The 22,132-nt window shown below is 41.3% G+C and overlaps 1 protein-coding gene across 1 annotated transcript; it reads left to right on the plus strand.

The window, feature by feature from the left end:
* The first annotated feature begins 3,935 nt into the window (after nucleotides 1-3,935).
* On the plus strand, nucleotides 3,936-22,032 carry LOC119742558 (heat shock protein 83-like). Its single transcript, XM_038218625.1, has 13 exons — nucleotides 3,936-4,064; nucleotides 10,081-10,236; nucleotides 10,905-11,114; nucleotides 11,758-11,917; nucleotides 12,661-12,797; nucleotides 13,454-13,636; nucleotides 14,393-14,530; nucleotides 15,578-15,743; nucleotides 16,467-16,657; nucleotides 17,262-17,409; nucleotides 17,638-17,906; nucleotides 19,637-19,970; nucleotides 20,592-22,032. Exons 2-13 carry the CDS (start codon nucleotides 10,081-10,083, stop codon nucleotides 20,693-20,695), a joined length of 2,196 nt encoding a protein of 731 aa, XP_038074553.1. The 5' UTR covers nucleotides 3,936-4,064; the 3' UTR covers nucleotides 20,696-22,032.
* The last annotated feature ends 100 nt before the right edge of the window (nucleotides 22,033-22,132 follow it).

Consider the following 22,132-nt stretch of genomic DNA (forward strand, 5'->3'; position numbering starts at 1 on the left):
CATTTGTAATTAAACTACCTATGACTTGACTGCACCAGGCAGTCTTACAATGTTCTCAATAAAAGAATTATATTTGGTATCTTATGCCAACTCACGGCTTAAAAAGTCTTGTCACTTTAATTGTCCGCCACACTGAAAGTAATTTATGCATCCCAAGGTATTCCAACAGTCGTCCTCAGCAATGTCCAAAATTATTTCAATACAATAAGTAGGCCGCAACAACATATCCGCAACAATACACATTTAAAGAAAACTAGAAATGGTCCGCAACAAATATCCTCAACAATAATAAGTAAAACTACAAATGGTCCGCAACAAATATCCTCAACAAGACAACAATAATAAATAAAACTAGAGATAGTCCGGAACAAATATCCTCAACAATAACCTTAATCTAAATAACTTAATCTCTACATTTGGAAAAAGCATTCTGATGTTTAAATCGGCAGCACAGTTTTCAAACATCGTCTATCTAGTTTCCGTAGTCTGTACAACTAACATAACAGTCATTATTGAATCCATGATTTATACACATCGTGCAGAACAATTTACTAATTTCGCACAAATATTTATCTTTGTCCTACATACATCAAAGATACATGTCTTCTACAAAAACGAACTGTTCTTGTGTCTACCATACTGACCAGACACAGTTTCCATCTGACGTGACTTTTTCAACTTCAAACAAAACGGCAAAATTTCTTACCGCAGTTCTACTCGAGCCGTTTACACTACACTAGTACACAGGCCAAGCTATAGGGCGCCGCCATTATGTTATTCGCGCCTCGACTTTTGAGGGCGCTACACACATTATTAAAGAAACATGCGCTTCAGACGCATCACGTCCAAAAGCGGCAGGCTACTTATATTAAAATTTCAACTCCCCAAATTTGTATTTCATGACCCCTTCTTCACTGTGTTCGTTTTTGTACCAACTCGTATCTTACCAAATCTTCTCTAATGTTCACTCGGGAACCTCTGAGGTTGGCTGACCCTGGTACCGGCTGGATAAGATAGCCCCATCGATGAACTCTATGCTGAGGGTGGCTAACCCTGGTGCGCTGGATAGCCGGGCTAGATAGCCCCATCGATGAACTCTAAAGCTGAGGGTGGCTGACCCTGGTGCGCTGGATAGCCGGGCTAGATAGCCCCATCGATGAACACTTGATGATCTTGTGCGGAATAACTCGATTGACTGAAATGAATACCCGACTGAAATAGTTGAGGCTAGCTTCATGATGATGGTGACGACGTGTCGATCTGCGCAGCTGCATTATTAGACTGGTAGACCCGGCATTGTATTTTACACCCCAAGCGACAAGGTGTGGTGGCTGACTTCAGATTGCTCCTCAGTCGATAAAACCCAAAGGGTTCGGCGATGCAGGTACACCCCCCTGCTACACCTGGCTGGGGCAGTAGAGGGAGCTTAACCCCTCACTGGTGTTAAACTAATAACACCCCCCTCACCTAAGAAGTATAACTCTCCTGAGTTATAGGGAGCTTTACAGACTACCGGGTGACGTTGTCCACGCGTGTGGGCCTCTATTGGTATGTGAAGGCAGGTTGTATTCAGTGTACTTTACCTCGTATCTCCGGCCATCCGGAAAAATGGCTGACTCTGTTACTTGTCTCACCGCGACTCCGAAGTCGATTTCATGCAGCTGGTCATGCCGAGACTTTGTTGTTCTAGTGGTCAACGCCTGCTGCCTCATCCATGCTACTTCCCCTCCAGCCGTGGACTTGGGTTCTTCCCGTCTCGCTGCACGAAAATACCGAGGATCTGGGTTTGAAAGATTGGAGATGGGAGATGTCGGCGCTTCAGTTGACGGTGCCTCCGCAGGTACTGGTATGACCTTCGACGTCCTCTCTTCTTCTTTGATTCCATTTAATATTTCGGCAGTCGCCTGCTCAAAATCATCCACCATCCATTTCATCATAGAGGGGGTGGGGCTGAGGGGCTCGTAGGTAGACGACGGTGGCCTTGGTGTCTCCATTGACACCAAAAGCTCCTCGAGCTCAGAACGACTACGACGACTTTTTCGACGACGACTTTTTCGACGCCTACGACTTACTTTCTGTTCGCCTCTGTCTCTTTCTGCCTTTGTTTTCCGCTCAACCCTGTCTTTCTCTTGTCTCACTTCCCTTTCATCCCTGCCCTTACATCTTTTTGGCGTGTAGCACGGCCTTGGCCCCCACCACCCTTCTCTCTTTTTGTAATTGGTTGGTTTGCGATTCATCTTTAACGTAGAAGAAGAAATTATACGTGCCGTCTCGTTGCCGTTGCAATGTGAAGTGTGACGCAGCCACTGATCTCTATATAAAGACTGGATAGCGGATATGCATACAACATTCACACAGTAGACTTTGCATATAGACCGCTCGCAGACGCGTTCGATAATCGACGCGCGAAGGCACGCGACGCCATGTTGTGGGACAGGCGTATATCTATCCACGCACATTTTGTCCCAGAACATGGCGTCGCTCACCTTAGCGCGTCAATTATCGATCGCGTCTGCAAGCGGTCTATTGACCAATTCGCCCGCGGTCTCACGAAGATGGCCGCGTATAATACGAACGTTCTACGCGTATACGCGCGCGTTGTATCAACAGTTGACGCGCATTTTGGTCATGTACACATATTATGATGTTCTAAAAGAGACACATTTCCGTAGTGATTATCATTTCAAAACGCCGAAAGAGTGATATTTGCGGCATTTCAGTAACCACGACGGTAGAAAAATTGTAGTTTACCTTGGTCAGTGGTGGTGGTCAAAATATAAGTCAAGTGAACCACGACGTTACAAAGGAAATCATGCTGTCTATAAAAACGGCAACTTGTCCATGTGCGGCTCTTTCCAGTCTTTATATAGAGATCAGTGGTACTGGTACATGGTTGAGTCCATTGCTGCAAAGTGTCAATTAATGCCTGGTGCTAATTTCGGTATCTTTCCGGTTTAACAGTGTTACAAAATTTATTTTTGATGCGTGTTTGTTTTACACATAAATATCACTTGTTAAAATTAAACATCGATGTTTTAAACATATTAATTTTCCAAAATGCAAATACACCCCTTATTGAAGAATGATGTGCATCCAATGAACATCCAGTATGGAACTTGCCAGAAAAACGTATAACGTTGTCTCCCTACAACTTCCTGTTTTAAAATAGTCCCTGTTTTATGTCAAATTGATACAGTCATTTGAAGTGAAAAATGCCGTTGAATTGAGAAAAAAATATATAATATACATGTAGTATTTCAACATATTAAAAAGTGATAATATAGAGGATACGTTGAAAAAAAATCTCCTAATTTTGGCGGCGGATGAATACGTGGTTTAAATACCCGACCACCGGCGGAAAAGCAGACCATGCGCACAAAAAAGGCCATATGCGTCTACGTACCCACTCCAGAGATCAGCGGTACTGGTACATGGTTGAGTCCATTGCTGCAAAGTGTTCAGTCAATTAATGCCTGGTGCTAATTTCGGTATCTTTCCGGTTTAACAGTGTTACAAAATTTATTTTTGATGCGTGTTTGTTTTACACATAAATATCACTTGTTAAAATTAAACATCGATGTTTTAAACATATTAATTTTCCAAAATGCAAATACACCCCTTATTGAAGAATGATGTGCATCTAATGAACATCCGGTATGGAACTTGCTAGAAAAACGTATAACGTTGTCTCCCTACAACTTCCTGTTTTAAAATAGTCCCTGTTTTATGTCAAATTGATACAGTCATTTGAAGTGAAAAATGCCGTTGAATTGAGAAAAAATATAAAATATAGTATTTCAACATATTAAAAAGTGATAATATAGAGGATACGTTGAAAAAAAATCTCCTAATTTTGGCGGCGGATGAATACGTGGTTTAAATACCCGACCGGCGGAAAAGCAGACCATGTGCACAAAAAAGGCCATGTGCGTCTACGTACGTCTTGCAAAATTATATCCGCATTATAACGGCGCTAGCACTCAACGACAGCAGCAGAGCTTGCAAGTGAGGTTTAATATTCCACAGCCTTTGTTCAAGAATTTTCACAAATTTCTACACTAAAGGTAAGGAATTTTATCGTCGTATTTTGTGTTTCAACTGTAAAAATAGTGAGACAACCATATTATTAAAATCATGTTTAAGTTAAAAACATGAAAACAGCTTAAGTTAACTTAGCCTAGCCCTAGGTCCTATGTACAAAAAAGACAAATCGGATTTTATTCTCCGAACATTTGAGAATGTGATCTTGCAGCTGCAATTCCAAATCTAAACCTAGACAGCCCCCCCCCCCCTTTGGCCACAAACTTTGTACAAATACCATTGAAGAGTGTTGTCAGTTTTCAATCATGTCAATCGCTTTTACCCTTTATATAGTCGGACTCCCTATTATCGCGGCATCCCTATTATCGCGGCATGGGAAATTTCTCTTTTTACAGTGTCAAAACTCCTTCAAGTAGGGTGGTCGGCACTTTTGGGGTTTTTGGGTCCAAATATTACAAACTTGGTATCATTGGAAAGAGCTTCTAATAAGAAATCAAATGGTACCAATTATAAGTTTATATCTTAAAGTATGGTGAAGTTATGGTCCATTAAAGGGGCATGTCCAACCCTAATTATTCTGTCGGCATGGTGCGGGGTGTAAAATTTAAAAAAAAAATCCAAAATCACCTCAAAATATTTGAGAAAGGTTTGGAAAACATTTTCAAGTTCATTTAGATGAGATCATATTATCCTAAATTTGTATTCTCAGGTCCTCTTTATGGTAGTCCTTTAATAGCTGATATGTGTAAATTTCCTCGGAGCTGTCATATTTGAGGTTGATTTGAACCAGGATGGGAATCCAGGGACCTAAAATAGAAATGCATGGAAACCTTGCATTAACATTCACCCAACTGTGTGTTGAGAGTATTATACGGCAAAAAAAAAGGGTTTTTAACTTAGCAAAAGTATATCTTTAAAGTATGGAAGTATTTGATGACAGACAACATTTCTCCAATATGTAGGTTCCAGTGGGAATTAACTTTATAGGCCCAATTTATTTTGTCCCCTTTTTTTAGGCCTTATGCAGAGATTTTTATTCAAAAATAATTTTAAAAAACCATTGAATCTTGTTCTTCATTATACATTGTACTCAGAACAGTCTGGTTAGACTCTGGTCTGGACTAAACATATTCAGGAACTAGAAGCCTAAGGCAAAAAAGCAAAGACAAAATAAGCTTATTTTAACATGTTTAATGCAAATTTAGTTCAAGTTTGGAAAATATTCAGAAACAGTTGAAATATTACTATATTATTTTTTTAGCAATAGCAGAATTGTATATTTGTATAATGTAAATTTCCCCAATAAAGCAATCCACCAAAAATATTATTGCTTCATGCATGCATAAAGCATAGAGGAAGAAATAGGCAGCCATTGTGACACCGCCGCGCGCCATATTTTAATCAGCTTGCTGAAGGCACCCCGACAACAAAACCCCCCAGCGTCAAAAAGCGTCATGGGAAACATAACAAAAAAACTAGTCACACAAACTCCTGAAATTCCACCCTTTCAGAAACTACCCCTTTTTTAGTCTTTCATGAACTCCTCATGTGAGATTTTTAACGATTTTTTGGCCCAAAAATCATGACAATCTGTACCTTTATTTCGTCGGAAAAAAATCTCCAAAATTGGAAGGCAAACAAAATCTAGCGTACTTTTTCTTGGTATGAGTCGAAAGAGATTTTTTTTGGCTTTACTATGATATCATTTCTATTTTTGTCCGACGAAATCTCGGCAAATCTCGCCACAAAACGTGAGTGAATGTCATGAGCTAAAAACAAGATGGCCGCTCCCAGGGCGACTGCGATCACAACTTCCCAGAAATAAACATCGTTTTCAACAGCAGATTTCACGATTTCGAATATGGCGATCATCCAAAACAAATATATCATTGGAAAGATCCATCATTTCTCTCTGTAATCATCTCATCAGAGAAACTGTTCCAGTTTCAAAAAAAGGTTAAACTGCGCCAGTTTGAAACACACTTTCGCACGCAAATAGATACAAATGAAGATCGACCCCTTTGCGCCGACCTCCCTACTTCAAGTGGCGATTTTTATCCAGTTCACCAGTCATCCAGGATTTTCTACCGAGTTGTATAAAAAGGACGATTAAAAAATGTTGTGTCTTTCGGGACTTTTAACGATTTTAATAAATATTAACGGTTTCCAAAACTTGCAAAATTTTCCCTCACCGTGTCTGCTAAAAGGTACCGTTTATATTTTAACATAAATCTTTAATCATGTTAATTGCGCTCTGTCCATGCAAGTTCCATTGTCTGGTTCCCATTCTTCAGCTGCAAATGTAAAATGAAGTCGAACGACGATATTTGCAGCGCGAAATCGTAACAACTTTTACGGGATCAAAATAAGCACCGCGCGTTAGCGAAAATAAAACGACACACCGTGTAAAGTGAATGGCGCCCCTCAATCGCCGATCAGTAGACTTGCCTCAGGGATTTGTGTTCTCCTTTCGGGGGAAGGGCAGGGTCTTAAGAAATCATCCTGCAGACATCTTGTCTTTAATCAACTTGAACGTTACAGGGAAAATATCAGACTTTATTCAGGGGGTGTTTTGGTCAAACATAAACTATGAACAAAAAAGTTGGGATCATTATAAAAACCACTTCCCGCATACCGCGATAATAGGGAGTCCACCTCCGTTCGCACACGCCGCGCATGTCTATTTTCACAGGCATCGTACACGGAATAAACCACACCACCCGTCAGATTTTTTTATATTAATTTAAAAAAGAAGAGTTATACTACACATAAGATAGGACAATTCTGGAAGGTTAGTGGGCAATCTCTATTCCGAACGAGAAACGTGATAAGTACCGCGATAATACGGCGTTCCATCCTACTACTTGCGCAGTGGCTATTGTTACGGCAGCCGTAACGCATTTCCCATTTTCTATCGTTACAGTAGACAGCAACTTTTATAAAAACATGAGAAGAAAATATAAAATTAGAAGGAAAAAAGTGAATTTAAACGTTATGAAATTCGGACTTTATTTCCCTTTTGAAAAAAATCCTCCAAAGCCTCAGGTTAGAAAAGGAAAAAAATTTGAGTGCAAAACTGAAATGTGAACCCGCAACCTCGTGGTGCAAAATCCTAACCTCTATCGACTGAGCTGTCGCACTGCTCGCTAAAACGTTGGGAAACAAATAATTATATACGGAAATGGGTCAACTCGTACCCGAGTTAACTCGTACCCGAGTCAACTCGTACCCCAAAATTGACACCCAAGTCAAGTTGTACCCGAGTTAGGTCGTACCCGAGTCAAGTCGTACCCCAGTCAACTCGTACCCGAGTCAAGTCGTACCCGAGTTGACTCGTACCCGCAGCTCAAAATAGTTGCCTATTTTCGAAAAGAAAATCAGTGAAACGAACGGAAGATCGGAGGGATATGGCCGGTTGTCCGTGCATGGCGACATCGTTTGTGCCGAGCCTGTGCGCCCACTCGCTGGTCAACGTGGTCGTACCGTGCACGGTGACATCGTTTTTGCCGGCCCCGTGCGCGCATTCGCCGGTCCACGTGGTCGTCCGTGCACGGTGACTTCGTTTTTTCCAGGCCTGTGCGCGCGCGCACTCATCGGTCAATGTGGTCGTACCGTGCACGGTGACATCGTTTTTGCCGAGCCTGTGCGCGCACTCATCGGCCAACGTGGTCGTACCGTGCACGGTGTTTTTGCCGTCGCGTAGTTAGTGTCGGAACCTTCGCCGTTTTTCAACGGCATTAGGCCTTGGTGTAAGTTGTAGTTGTACATATTTAATATGGGGCTAATTTTCATACTTCAAATAAATGTTCTACCCAAAGTATGCATGCTTTTATCAATTTATTGTATTTTTATATTACAGATGATCCTGTGGTTTTCCGATGAACCATTTTCTGCTGCTCAAACCGATCGATCGGATGGTCTGTCACACAGTTCATGATGAATCGAATCGGATGTCAAGTTTTGAGGACGAAACCCGATTAGCCCAGTTTTGTTTAAGATAATAAAACTTTCTCTTGCACTTGAATTACAATTTGCTAATGTCAATCTTTCACACCCAAGGATCAACTAACAAATTGGTCCCCTAAAACTTATAGAAAGAGCATCTCTGAATGAAACGAGCAACCATTTTCCTTTATCGTGTTTACTTCCTTGATGCCTCAAATGTAAACAAATAATTAAAAATCCTACATTTCTGTTGCCAAAATAATATTCTAGTTGAACTTATCGCAGAAACTTTATTTAAGCTGCACAAGATTTTTGTTTACAACATTTACCAAACTAATTGTACAAAAAATGACCAACATATTAAAGAATCATTATAAATTAAATAACGATGTCCGTGTGACTCTTAAGTTTCCTGTAATGTATTTTCTCTTCAGATTTGTACTTTCAGGGCCCCCAATCTTCCCAAAGAGATTTGTGCCATGTGCAGTTATTATTCAATAAATGATGCCAAAAATGGAGTGAGTGAACGTTGAAAAATATTACTTTTACATTACAAAATTCATTTTTTAATAACAGCTTTCTTTAAAAAAAAGGTCTTAAATACTAAATTCGTAAAAAGAAAACTATGCCCTTAAAACACGTTCGACCGAACAAAAAAAAAGACATAGCAGTTCTCACAGTCACTCCGCAATCTCAGAGATCCAGGGTCTCTGAAAAAAAAAAAAAAACATCATTACTATTTTCTGAATACTAAGAGAAAATACTACACAAATTTTAAAATAACACATCTGATGATCTGGATGAAAAGTGAAAATTTACCATTTATCAGCGAGGGCTCCGGCGTCGACTCGCGAGTACCACACTGATGCCGCTTTGAAATTTTGAAAATGTTCTCCGCGCGGTACCCGTCCGTTCGCGATGAAGCCCTTGCCGATGAATGGTACATTTTCCCTTTTCATCAAGATCGTGAGCAACATTTGATACCACCGCCTTCAACTAATCCTTGAAATTTATCTGTATTTCCGGCGGCGTAACAACTATTTCTCAGTCGCCGTTTTGGGGGTAAAATCGGAAGTTTTGTTAACCATCCATCCGTACTTCCAAACTAAAAAAGGAGGGGAGTACGAGTTGACCTGGGGGCGAGTTGACCCGGGTACGAGTTGACTCGGGTTCGAGTTAACCTGGGTACAAGTTAACTCGGGTACGAGTTAACTTGGGTACGAGTTGACCCAAAATCTTATATACCTGCGTGCGTATCAAAAAAGTATCGTAGAGGGTGCTAAACAACGGCTGCCATAACGATGGCCACTTCGTAATAATTGCAGAACGAAGCAACACAAAATGAATGGGAGTTGCTGACAAAATTCTGAAGCAACACAAAATGAATGGGAGTTGCTGACAAAATTCTGAAGCAACACAAAATGAATGGGAGTTGCTGACAAAATTCTAAAGCAACACAAAATGAATGGGAGTTGCTGAAAAAATTCTAAAGCAACACAAAATGAATGGGAGTTGCTGAAAAAATTCTAAGTCCAAATCAACTGGGCCTACCCTGTTGCTGGCTACGCGGATATGAAGTGGGAGTCCTTATAAAGTTATATGCTTGAGAACGAAGCAACACACAATGAATGGGAGTTGCTGAAAAATTTTAAAGCAACACAAAATGAATGAGAGTTGCTGAAAAAATTCTAAGTCCAAACCAACTACCCTGTAGGCCTACCCTGTTGCCGGCTACGCGGATACGAAGTGGGAGTCCTTCTAAAGTTATGCTTGAGATTGAAAACAAAGCAACACAAAAGTAATGAGTGTGGCTGAAAAAATTTCAAGTCCAAACCAAATACCCTGTTGCCGGCGACGCGGATACGGAGTGGGTGTGCAGTGGAGCATGACGCAAAGTATATATGTAGCGTTGAGAAGGTTTATTGAGGGCAATCAACCGTGACTCAGTAGCCGGCTACGAGGTGCATAGATCGAGTGGCGGGGTGTTCTGCAGTTGTGCCCTAATTTCTAAGCGCCCCTAACAATTTTTTAACTTTAAATGTAGAATTCTCCGGTTATAACAGTTGAGATCCACACTTTTTTTTCTCGTTGCAGATGTCTGAAGTCGAACAGCAGCAACCCATGGAGGAAGGCGAGGTGGAGACCTTCGCCTTTCAGGCTGAGATCGCTCAGCTAATGAGTCTCATCATCAACACATTCTACTCCAACAAAGAAATCTTCCTTAGGGAACTTGTCTCCAATGCCTCCGATGTAAGTTTGCTAGATTTCCCATCCAACAGTATGTCACAAAAAAAATGTGATTTTTTTTGGTTTGGCTTATGGAGGTTGCTACATTATCCTGCCAGAAGTAATGATGGTAACTTAAAGCCTAGGTGAAGGACACGGTTAAATGGTTGGAACATGCATGACATGCGGATCAAATGATCAGGTATTGTCAAAAATATTCCAATATTCATAGTCACAATCTTAAAAGAGAGTGCATCACAAGTCGGTCCAATCATGGGCATCGCGAGGGGGGGGTCAAGGGGGCGCTACCCCCCCCCCTCCCTTTGGAAAAGCAAATAGAGAGAGGAAGAAAAGGACAAAAAAGTGGAGAAAAAGAGGCACGAAGTCATATTGCTGTTAATTTAATGATTTGGGGGGGGGGGGGAATGTCCCTGCCCACCCTCAAAAATGATAACTGGAGAATATGCTGGAAAAGTACAGGGAAACAATGTGCTTTGCCCCCCCCCCCCCCTACAAACGATCCTAGCGACGCCCATGGTCCCAATTCAGCCACAATTTGGTCACAGTCGCTCATCACAAGTCGGTCTTCGCAAGGCTGTTGTAAGTCTTTCACAAGTGTGTCACACGTCACGATATAACAAAGATATCTGCAAGATATTCAACATTTTCCCTGCATTTTTCCTTTCTTCTAGGCCCTTGATAAGATCCGTTACGAGAGCCTGACGGACCCTGCCCGGGTTGAAGCCGGGGGCAAGGACTTCGAGATCCAGATCATCCCCAACAAAGATGAGAAGACCCTGACCATCATCGACACCGGTATCGGCATGACCAAGGCCGACCTGGTCAATAATCTGGGCACCATCGCCAAGAGTGGCACCAAGGCATTCATGGAGGCTCTGGAGGTAAGAATGCACATCCCTCCCTTCCTTTCACTTTTCTTTCCAAGCCTTTATGAGTTTCTAGACTGATGTCTTGTGGACTTTCTCACACAAGTCTCATATAATTGGATGTAGCATTTGTTCAAAAGGGCTAAAAAAAAATATCTTCAGTTTTACATTGACCTTGCATTTACTTCGAATGGAAGCAGGGGGCATTTAATTTCAAATCCTTGTCCGAGGCAAAATTTTACAGAAGTTCTTAACATGAAAAGTGTCTACTAGCATACTAAGTATGATGAAAATGGGTCATTCGTCTGAAGGGAATGTAAACCCATCCCCCCCCCAACACACACACACACACACACACATAAAGGAGTTTAAGACTTTGCACCATTGTGTTGGGCTTAAACAATTTTTACACCGAGAAGTAATTTAGTTGTCATATTTGTTGGGCAAAGGTGCTTGAAAGGTGGTCAAGACAGAATGAACGATATGAATGCATTTTCTTGGTTCCCGACTCAACTTTCATTTCTAATATATTTTTAAATGTTTTGTGCCTGAAGGACCTCTGTCCTGTTTTGCATAGTGTATGATTGTAAATTCCCCCCCCCCCCAAATAGACTTGATTTTAGTGTTCTGATTTTTCCTCTGGTTTGACATTCCCCAGGCTGGGGCAGACATCTCCATGATTGGTCAGTTCGGTGTGGGTTTCTACTCGGCCTATCTGGTGGCTGACAGGGTAACGGTGTATTCCAAGCATACAGACGATGAGAGCTATATCTGGGAATCGTCCGCTGGTGGTTCATTCACTGTCAAATCAGTTCCAAGTAAGTAACTTAGGCTTGAAACCTTAAACCTAAAAGGAAATTAAAACAATCATTTATCTCACTGTAACTTGAAGTAAAAAATGTTCACCGTTCCAGTTTGGAGACCGGAGTTGAGGAGGTGGATCTTGGGCAGTCCAGTTTCCACTTTTTTTTTCTAACTGTCTATCCCTAGTTTCTAAGTAGGTCCTTAAACTTGCATAAAGGATTCGCGCATGAAAGTTCGTTTCCAGTCCCATTATTATATCAAGTAAATAAAAGATACCGAGTGAGCTGGCCCACGTGTACGACCGTCTCCTGTCGTATGACCAAGCTTGGTCATGTGACGGGTCACGTGAGGGCCCCAACAACGCCAGTTGATAAAGACACCGTGATGGTGTCGCAAGCTCCTGATACGAGCTCTGTAACTCAAATCCCCAAAAGGTATCTTTTATTTACTTGCATAAGGGATCATTTGCTTTTCATGCATTTTGTTCGTTTCCAATAACACCAGCCTGACGACTGCTGGGCTTGGATTGTTGAAATTGCCAGCCAGAGAGAGAGGGTTAATCAGGATGTTATACAGAGTAATTATAAAAATGGCAAGTTGAGTATGCTCTGAAAAAAAAACATACAAAGTAAAGGAATGCCCACAAGATTTAATTTGTGGATTTTGTCACAAATAAATGCAGTGCAAGAGTTATAAATTCTGAAACGTTGGTTTATGCGGCAGTTGCATAGTTATGTGTGAATGATTTGACCCACAGCAATTGACACACTCAAGCGTGGCACCATGATCGTTCTGCACATGAAGGAGGACCAGGTGGAGTACACGGAGGAGAAGCGAATCCGTGAAATCGTCAAGAAACACAGCCAGTTCATTGGCTACCCAATCGCGCTTCAAGTGAGTTGGCAAATGCAGTCACTTAAATGCAAATTAAGTTAGTATCATTCATAAGAGGGAATACATCAGATTCGAACCAGCCAACCGATCCCGCAAGCTCGGTGGCCGAGTGGTAAGACGTCTGCACTAGAAAGCAGGAGGTCGTGGGTTCGAGGCCCACCCGAGTGATTTTTTTCCAACTTTCTATCGGGAGGTAACACACTGAGTATAAAGTGTTTGTACGTTTGAACATTTTACTACTGGTAGTATTTTGTAGCTTAAGGTGAGGTTATTGGGTCTGTGCAGGGATAGGCAATACTCTTTTGTCATTGGTGAGAGTGCTGCTGTGCAGGACACCTTATGTGCACAGTCTAAAGTTTCATCTGGATGTACATGTAGCAACTGCACTTATCTGTCTGCATATTGGTCGTCATTAAGGGGCTGAACTTGAGCACCAACAGCTGACTGCATAGGTCGGGATCCAACTCTGAAGTCTGACTTAAAGAGTTGTTACTCAGTGGTTATTCAGTGTTTCTTTGGGAGCGTCTCCAAAAGTGGGTCGGTGGGTTCGTAGAGTGCAATTGGGCAAAAGAGCTTTACTAAAATGACACAATTTGATTCGCAGTCAAGTTGTCTCAGATTCCAGTGTTGAATAATTTTATTCTTTGATCTCTCAGGTCGAAAAAGAACGGGAGAAGGAAGTCAGCGACGACGAAGAAGAGGAAGAAAAGGAGGAAGAAAAGAAGGAAGAAGAGGCAGCTGAAGACGGGGAAGATAAGGAAAAGCCCAAGATTGAAGATCTGGAAGAAGATGAAGAGGCAGATTCCAAAGACAAAGACAAGAAGAAGAAAAAGATCAAGGTGAGAAAAAACAAGGCTGATGGCTCTCCACAAAGGATTTTTTTGTGCTTTTTGTAGGGGACCGAGAGTAACACGCTGACTTGAGCGAAACGGCAACTTATAAAAGCCGACTTATAAAAGCCGACTTATGGCGCGACCGGCAATTTAACTCACATATATATGTACATGTGCTTTTAAATGTACATTGTACAAGTACTTCCGAACCCGAACCGAACTGACGTTCGGGAAACAAAATCTGAACCGAACCGAACCTGAAGGATCAGTTTCAGCACTAGTTATAAACTAGCCCACTTGATTGTAAGTAAATATGGTAGGAAACATCCTGTGAAATCATTGGTCCTGGTATGCTGTCAATCTCAAAAAAGAGGAATTTTATATCAGTACTAATGATAGCTAGGACCTAACCATCACAGTTTTAAACCAACTGTTGACTTCATGCATGCTCTCAGGTATGCTAATGTAGGTATACATGTATTACTTTCCCATGACAGAGCCAGCACTTGGGCGCTCAGTGACCCAAGGGTTCTATGCATGACAGATTCCGCGAGCTGCACTTTCACGGTTGAAAGTGAACAGCAATTTCTTTGTGGTTTTCCAGTACCAATTGACACTTAAACATTGAACAGCTCAGTGGAACAATGTCTGCTATAAATTAATAGCCCTTCAATCGGTCCATTTCATGAAATTACAACAAAGTAAAAGATCCTATTTGCCTTCAAACTTTACCTGTAAATTATCTTTTCCCCTCACTTTTAGGAGAAGTACACAGAGAACGAGGTGTTGAACAAAACCAAGCCGCTGTGGACCAGGAATCCAGATGATATCAGTCCCGAGGAGTATGGCGAGTTCTACAAGAGCCTGACCAACGATTGGGAGGACCATCTGGCTGTCAAGGTAGGTGGTCCAAGATGTGTGGTGACACATATGCATGAACCATAGAGGTGTTTTCCTTTCTGGGAGCAAGTTGGATCACATTCGGGCGAGGACTGTGGTTAACCACAGTTCAGGTAATATCACTGGAACGCAGGATGGTTGAATACTCTCGTCGAATATTTGGAATATAGCTGGTTACCGAAAGCCGCGTGCATCATAATGCATAGCAGGGAGCCAAGACTCGGAAGTTTTGTGATTGACATTTGACTTGAAACGTTCGCACGTTGCTATTAGTACATTGTTATTAGTGTGCTAGCGTAAGATACGTCATGAATCAAACATTAGTTGATGAATGGTCTTTGCCCCAACTTGGTCTTTGCCCGAACTTGCTCTATGATTAGCAACTATGGTTAACAATAGGGTTAACTAGCTTCAGAAACATTATGGTTACATATAGGGTGCATGTAGATTATTTTGTGCCTTACAAAGTAGAAGAAACACTGGAGATCTTCCAGCACAACATGCGCCGGGCCGTAGTTGTTGTCGTGGGGGTCACTTTGGCACCGATGCACAGCAACACTGACGGCTACCGGTGGTGCACATGGAAGGAGAGTAAACCCATCCTGCTTAGGTGTCGGACGCCTTAGGGCTACCTGCCAAGCAGTAAGGGTAGCATTGCTGAGAGGAGGAGCAATGGAGGACCTCTTTCTTAATGTCCGGGGACTTGCTCCTCTTTGCTGCAAAGCTACATCAAAACTTGCAGTGGTCTTAAGTTCCAAGTGCCATTATTTTTTTATGGGGGGGGGTCCGGGAAGACCAACTATCTGTACAGCCTCTCTCCCTGACTAAACACGTATGAATTAGATTTGTTGTAGACTAAAGGGAGCTGGGCAGTGCTATCATATAGGATTGCCCCATAATGCTAATGAATGGGCTAAATCTTGCCTTTGTGTAGGCATTCTGAATCCATTGAATAGAATTTTAGCTTTGCCTCATCTTGTTAGTCCAAGACAGGGATTATGCATCCATTTCCAAATGGACTATTTTCTTGGAATATTCTTTTTGCAGCACTTCTCTGTTGAGGGACAGCTCGAGTTCCGTGCTCTCCTCTTTGTGCCCAAGAGGGCGCCCTTTGACATGTTTGAGAACAAGAAGAAAAAGAACAACATCAAGTTGTACGTGCGCAGGGTGTTCATCATGGACAACTGTGAAGACATCATTCCCGAGTACCTCAGTAAGTGTTTCGGGATTTTTTGGTGGGCTAGAGTGAATGTTTTCAATTGATTCGAAAGACCTCCTCCCAGCTACAATTTGAAAATATTTCCGAGAAGCCACTGTGCCAAATGTTGTGTTCTTCGTGAAATTGAAATTGTCACATTGTGAACACTGTTGGTCAAATGTGCATTGAAAATATCAAGCTGTATGCCACATGCTAGTAAAATTAAGTACTGAATGGGATTAGCTTTTTGCACGTGTCCATTGCATTCTGTTATTACTGCCCTGGTTCCGTGTCTGGGCCCTTAGCCGGTTTTAAATGTACTTATTTAATACCGGCAAAGCACATCTTTATTCCCATTCATAAGTACGTTTCAATCCCATCGTCAAACAAGTTGAAAATGATGAATTTCTGATGGTTTTGTTCAACAATTTTACTTAATGTTTTGTGAAACACCCCTCAAGCTATTCACAAATTTCATGTGACACCGGAAAAAAAAAGTGTTTGAAACGGTCAAAGTTTTATCAACCATTTGAAACCACCCATGTGACGGGCTCTCGACCGATAGGAATTGGTAAACTGTCTCAGGTATTTATGAATAGACTTTAAAGACTTAAAAAACATGGGGCCTTAAATATTACACTGCGATTTTCATCCATTGAATTTGTTTTCGTCACATCAAATCTTGTTGGCATTTTCTTGCGGTCTTGAATGATGGGAACGTTTTGCTCTGGATTACAGACTTCGTCAAGGGTGTGGTGGACTCGGAGGATCTTCCCCTCAACATCTCCCGTGAGACGCTCCAGCAGAGCAAGATCCTCAAGGTCATCCGCAAGAACATTGTCAAGAAGTGCATGGAGCTCTTCATAGAGTTTGCCGAAGAGAAGGACGACTTCAAGAAGTTTTATGAGCAGTTCAGCAAGAACCTGAAGGTATGTTTCTGAACTCCTCGGGGTTAAAGTGGATTTCAAGGTGAGAAATAAGGAATAGATCTCGTTTTCCTGCAAGCCTGTTACCTTTGATTAAGTTGGGGAATTTCCTCCATCCTATACAACTTTTAAAACGTTTTACGACCTCTAACACTCTTCCTTTTATTTTACATCTGGTTTCTAGTGTTGTCAATTAAAATTTAAATAAGCGTTCAAAAAAATTCCACGGACAACAAACAGCTACTTCTGCTCCGACTATAGTGAAACTCACTGTAACAAACTCAATGGGACCACCAAGCTTGTTAGGTATAGACAAATTTCTGTGATATGCGTGCGTACACGAGGTCCCCTTCAATGGTGAAACCATTGTGCGTACTAATGTGCAAGGGTACTGCCCCATGACAGATTATCTGAACAATAGCTAGCCCAATGCTTTTGCCATTGAGGGGGCCTTCGTGATAGAAGTGACAGCCTCCATAGTGAATTTTGCCACCAATGCTCGGTATAGTTGTACAGTCATATAATTTGGGAGCCATAGTTGATGTTCATGATGGGGCATTCTACTGAAGTGTACTTACTGAAAAGTGTTCTGACTGTATTCTTGCAGCTCGGTATTCACGAGGATTCCCAGAACCGGACCAAGTTGGCCAACTTCCTGCGCTACCACACATCTCACTCCGGCGACGAGATGAGTTCGCTGAAGGAATATGTTTCTCGCATGAAGGAAAACCAGACGCAGATCTATTACATCACAGGTGGGCTTAAGAAAGAGGCACTCAAATAACTTTTAAATTTTACTAATTTACAGAAATTATGCAGCAGTGATGCCAAAAAATTCTGTTTTAATTGCTGATATTATTTGGTGATGAACCAAGTTGTACTGAGCTGCATTGTAAAAAAAAATGTTACCATGTAATGCAAACATTTCATATTGCTGATTATCTCCGAGAGCATTCATTACAGAGTTTGTTTCATATTCATAGGTGAATCAAGAGACCAGGTTGCCAACTCGTCGTTCGTTGAGGGCGTCAAGAAGCGTGGCTTTGAGGTCCTGTACATGACGGAGCCCATCGACGAGTACTGTGTACAGCAGCTGAAGGAGTACGAGGGCAAGACGCTGGTCTCCATCACCAAGGAGGGCCTGGAGCTTCCTGAGGACGAGGAAGAGAAGAAGAAGAGGGAGGAACTCAAAGCCAAGTTTGAGAACCTGTGCAAGGTCATGAAGGACATCCTGGACAAGAAGGTGGAAAAGGTACGCCCATTATCTCCAACCAGTGTTGCAGGACTCAAGTCCAAGACTCTGACATGAGTCCGTCTCAAGTCCGAAGTTCAGTTACTCAGACGTGACTTGAATCACATTGACAGAAGACTTGGACTCGACATCGTGTCTTGGACTTGATGCTAATGACTCATGAGTCAGGGTTTTTTTTTACTTGAGAACAACACTATCCCTAACCTTAAAGGGAATATACAACATTTGCAAACATCGAAAAATAAAACTACCAAGTTTTTGCGAAATACCTTAATAGGATGTTGGTAAATGACAGTCTAAAGCATCCTGTAAAATTATGGCACCTGGTATACTGTCATTTTCAAGAAAAGTGGTATTTTTGTATCAATTTCCAACGCTGATCGGCCGATCAGCGTTGGAAACAACTGGCTTTTTTTCAAATACTGGCCCCAATTGACCATTGCACTTGTTTGCAATCGGTTACAAACCCATGAACGGGTACGAGCCAGCTAGACTGGTTCCCTGACCTTACAATTCCCCAATGTATGTTAACTGCTCTGTTTCTTCTTATATGGAGTCAGGGAACCAGACTACAGGAAAATGATCGTTTTTCTTGGTTTTTATAGCATTTTCGAACCCAAAACCTCCAAAAAGTCAGTGTAACTATATTTGCTTTACATTTCTAACCCCCCAATTCCATCCATATCTGAAAATTACAGCAAAAGCAAATGATGTATATTCCCTTTAACCAGATGTAACACAGTACAACAGGTGTAAAAGTCCATGAGGCTTTATTGCAGTGGGCCATCAAAACGAACTACCGATTCTGAGAGGGTAAGAATTAGTCCCATTGAACAATGCAAGCGTGGACTCTGAGGCAGTTTGGTATGAGTTAAGTAGTCCAGTCCATCACAAAGCCCTCTCAAGTCCAATCACAAGTAACGGGGGATGAACAATAACAAAGAAATTCCTTTGTCGCTGTTAGTTTGAATAGCTTGTGAGTCGAATTGGGACTGGAGGACTTACGATGGATTCGACTACAAAATTGTGCGGCAGTTGTTTACCTGTTGTTTACCTGTTGGATCTTGTTACACTGGGCAGGCTTCTCACCTAGTGTTGCGTCAAGCTTTTGGCAGGGTTTCTAGACAAAAGACCTTGATGGTTGGGGTCATTACTCTGGCAATTTGTGGAGACGTCGGTCACCTTAGTGGTCTTAAAAGCATGCAAACACGAAGTTGCTAAACAGCGGTGATGTATAAGATTCTGTTTTAATTGCTGACGAATCCGTGATGGACTCGATTCTACTGAGCTGTTTACAAGTGTCTCCACTGTCAAGATTCTTGTTCTGAAGCATCTAATTAGAAAGTTTTTTGTATAAACTGGACTGATATGAAATAACAACTCCCACCAAACTTGAAAGTTTTATCTATGAAAGGAGCAAATCTATAATTCCTCAACCAAATTAGCTGGTGTTGGATCCAAAATCAACTTGTGAATCTATGAGAAACAAAAGCCATAAAGCGATTGCAAGATATAGAGACACAACAGGAGGGCCCTATTTGGTTTGGGTAAATTTGGGTGAAACATCTTAAGAATTTACCCCAACCAAATAATAACTCAAAGGATAACTGGCACATGTAAACTAATTTACCATTATTTGGCAATTTGATGCTGATATGGTAGTGTTTGTTTTAAAAATAAAATAAAATGGGGATTAGTATTTGTGATTTGTGTTTGTTTTTGTTTTTCAGGTGGTTGTGTCCAACAGGTTAGTGGTGTCACCCTGCTGCATCGTGACCAGCCAGTACGGCTGGACGGCCAACATGGAGCGCATCATGAAGGCCCAGGCCCTGCGCGACACCAGCACCATGGGCTACATGGCAGCCAAGAAGCACCTGGAGATCAACCCCACCCACTCTATCATGGAGACGCTGCGCCAGAAGGCGGACGCAGACAAGAACGACAAGTCGGTCAAGGACCTGGTCATGCTGCTGTTTGAGACCTCCTTGCTGTCGTCGGGTTTCTCCTTGGAGGACCCACAGACGCACGCCGGCCGCATCCACAGAATGATCAAGCTGGGTCTAGGTAAGGATCACTGGTTGATACTAGGTTGTGTGATGGAATTTTTGCGTTGAGGCGATTTAATTCAAATTGGTTTCTGGCTCTGAAATTTTTCTGATAAGCGCTCGCCAAGCACTCAGTGAACTGAACTAATGGAAGTATGTAAAGGGCTCAAACCAAATATCAAACAGTGTTTTTAAGCATTGGGCTGGATAGCTCAGTTGGTAGTGTGCCGGAACGGCAATCCGGAGGTTGCAGGTTCAAACCCCACTCCATTCCATTTCTTTTACTAATGTATCACAGACCAACTAGGACTAATTGGAATTATGTAGGATTGATATTGGTTCATGATGGCTGATTCATTCAGAGTTTTCACTTGCCTGTAAAATTTAAACAAAACTCGGCTAATTTGTTCATGAAACAACATCTGAAACATTGCATCGGAGCGTGAATTTTGTCATAAATGTTTGGACAAAAATGATGTAGCACAACCAATATTTAGTCTTATTTTAATAGTCTGTATGCGCATATCAGGTGTTTTTTTTTGAGAGAGAATATAGTATATTATCTGTAGATATCCTCCATTTCGTGATGAGTCAAGGAATTGTTAACAATAATAACAAAAATGTGTATTTCTGTTGACAGGTATCGATGAAGATGATGCCGCAGTAGTCGAAGAAATGCCCGAGCAGATGCCACCTCTTGAAGGAGCAGACGATGACGCGTCTCGCATGGAGGAAGTGGACTAAAGATGAGGACCAACAAACGAACAGTGTTTAGGCCATGGACAAATGCGACTGGCTACAAGACTCGTCTGAAAATTAGAGACACAGGTCATGTGATTCCTCGTGGGAAAATCTCTGAGCTTTTTTGAAGACTTCAGTGGACTGGATCCTCTACATCTTAACAAATTGACATCTTAACAAATTGAAATGTGTATAGAAGTTGTTAGCATATAGGTGTTTAGTAAGTGGCTGTACCCAGACTTAAAATCATTCCCTATTGCAGTCGGAATACATTTGTTTCAGCTGAGTGTAGTAGGAGCATGGTGGGATGTATACGTGTGTGACTTGTACTTGTAAGAGAGTAAATACCGGTTGTCGTTTTCAAGTAAAATCTTCTTTGAGACAAGTAAACCTGGAAAAGTTGTCTGTCCAATTCGACAGATTTGCATTTCATTGATACAGACAAATGTGAGGAAAAACTCAAAGGCTCCTTTAATTCCGCACATAAAATAAGAAAGTCATTCTTTGTACATGTACATGGTCATTGGTGAGTGGTTGTGTATAGTGTATACTTAATCGCGATATGCTCTTTCATGTAATTAAATGATTTTTAAATGTTCAGGATCTGCCAATATAACCGATCAAAAAAAAATCATTCAGCATTTGCATACAAATAGAGTACTACACTTGTATAAATTGATACAACAGATGTGAACTGTTACATTTTATGCATGTTATTGGCTGCATATTGAAAGTCTATACTGTAGCAAATTTCAACAAGTTATGTAGGTGGTGGACAAATGCTTCATAATGATATTTTTGTAAACGCGCCTGCAGTTTTGACATCTCATTTGCATATCACTGCACTTACGACACATATTTCACCAAACTGTTGACTTTGTTTCAATTTGCATGATAGTGATTGGAGCAATATTTTATAAGCCTCGACCTGAAAACTTATCCAGAAAAAAAAAATGCCTAAAACATTCAGAAACTGGTTATTTAGAAGACATTATTTTGAAAACTAGTTACGAAACATAAAAAGATTCAACCTTGGTCAATGAAAATCTTCCTCTACTTACATGAACAAAGCACTTTAAACCAAACCCACATTTGTACAGCCTTCAAAGTTGTGTGTTTATTCTGCCATAATGTTTACTATTTGTGGTAAAATTCAGTGACAAACGTTGAAAAACTTTCAACTTCTGAGGATTATACAATTTTGTTTTGTATTAATAATTAAGAGTAACTGTTGATTCACATTCATTTTTGTAAGCTTCGTTTCCGGCCTTTTTTCGTTTGTGCATTAATCGTTAAGTGTTGCAGCATGAAACACTATAATAAAATTTTGGAATATAATACTATTTGTAGTTGTGTACAATTGATATTATTGTCTTGTTAAAAAAAAGAATAAGCAGCTTAGTAAAGTGCGTTGCATAACGGGTATCTCTAGGGTGTTCT

Source organism: Patiria miniata, unplaced genomic scaffold (assembly GCF_015706575.1).
Source record: "Patiria miniata isolate m_02_andy unplaced genomic scaffold, ASM1570657v1 HiC_scaffold_6, whole genome shotgun sequence".
Lineage (NCBI taxonomy): Eukaryota > Metazoa > Echinodermata > Asteroidea > Valvatida > Asterinidae > Patiria > Patiria miniata.

Bases quoted from the DNA above. Each gene is read 5' to 3' on its own strand.
- LOC119742558 (XM_038218625.1), top strand. From the start codon at position 10,081: ATGTCTGAAGTCGAACAGCAGCAACCCATGGAGGAAGGCGAGGTGGAG. The intron at 14,531-15,577 runs GTAGGTGGTCCA...TTCTTTTTGCAG, and splicing joins AGGACCATCTGGCTGTCAAG to CACTTCTCTGTTGAGGGACA. The intron at 17,907-19,636 runs GTACGCCCATTA...TTTGTTTTTCAG, and splicing joins TGGACAAGAAGGTGGAAAAG to GTGGTTGTGTCCAACAGGTT.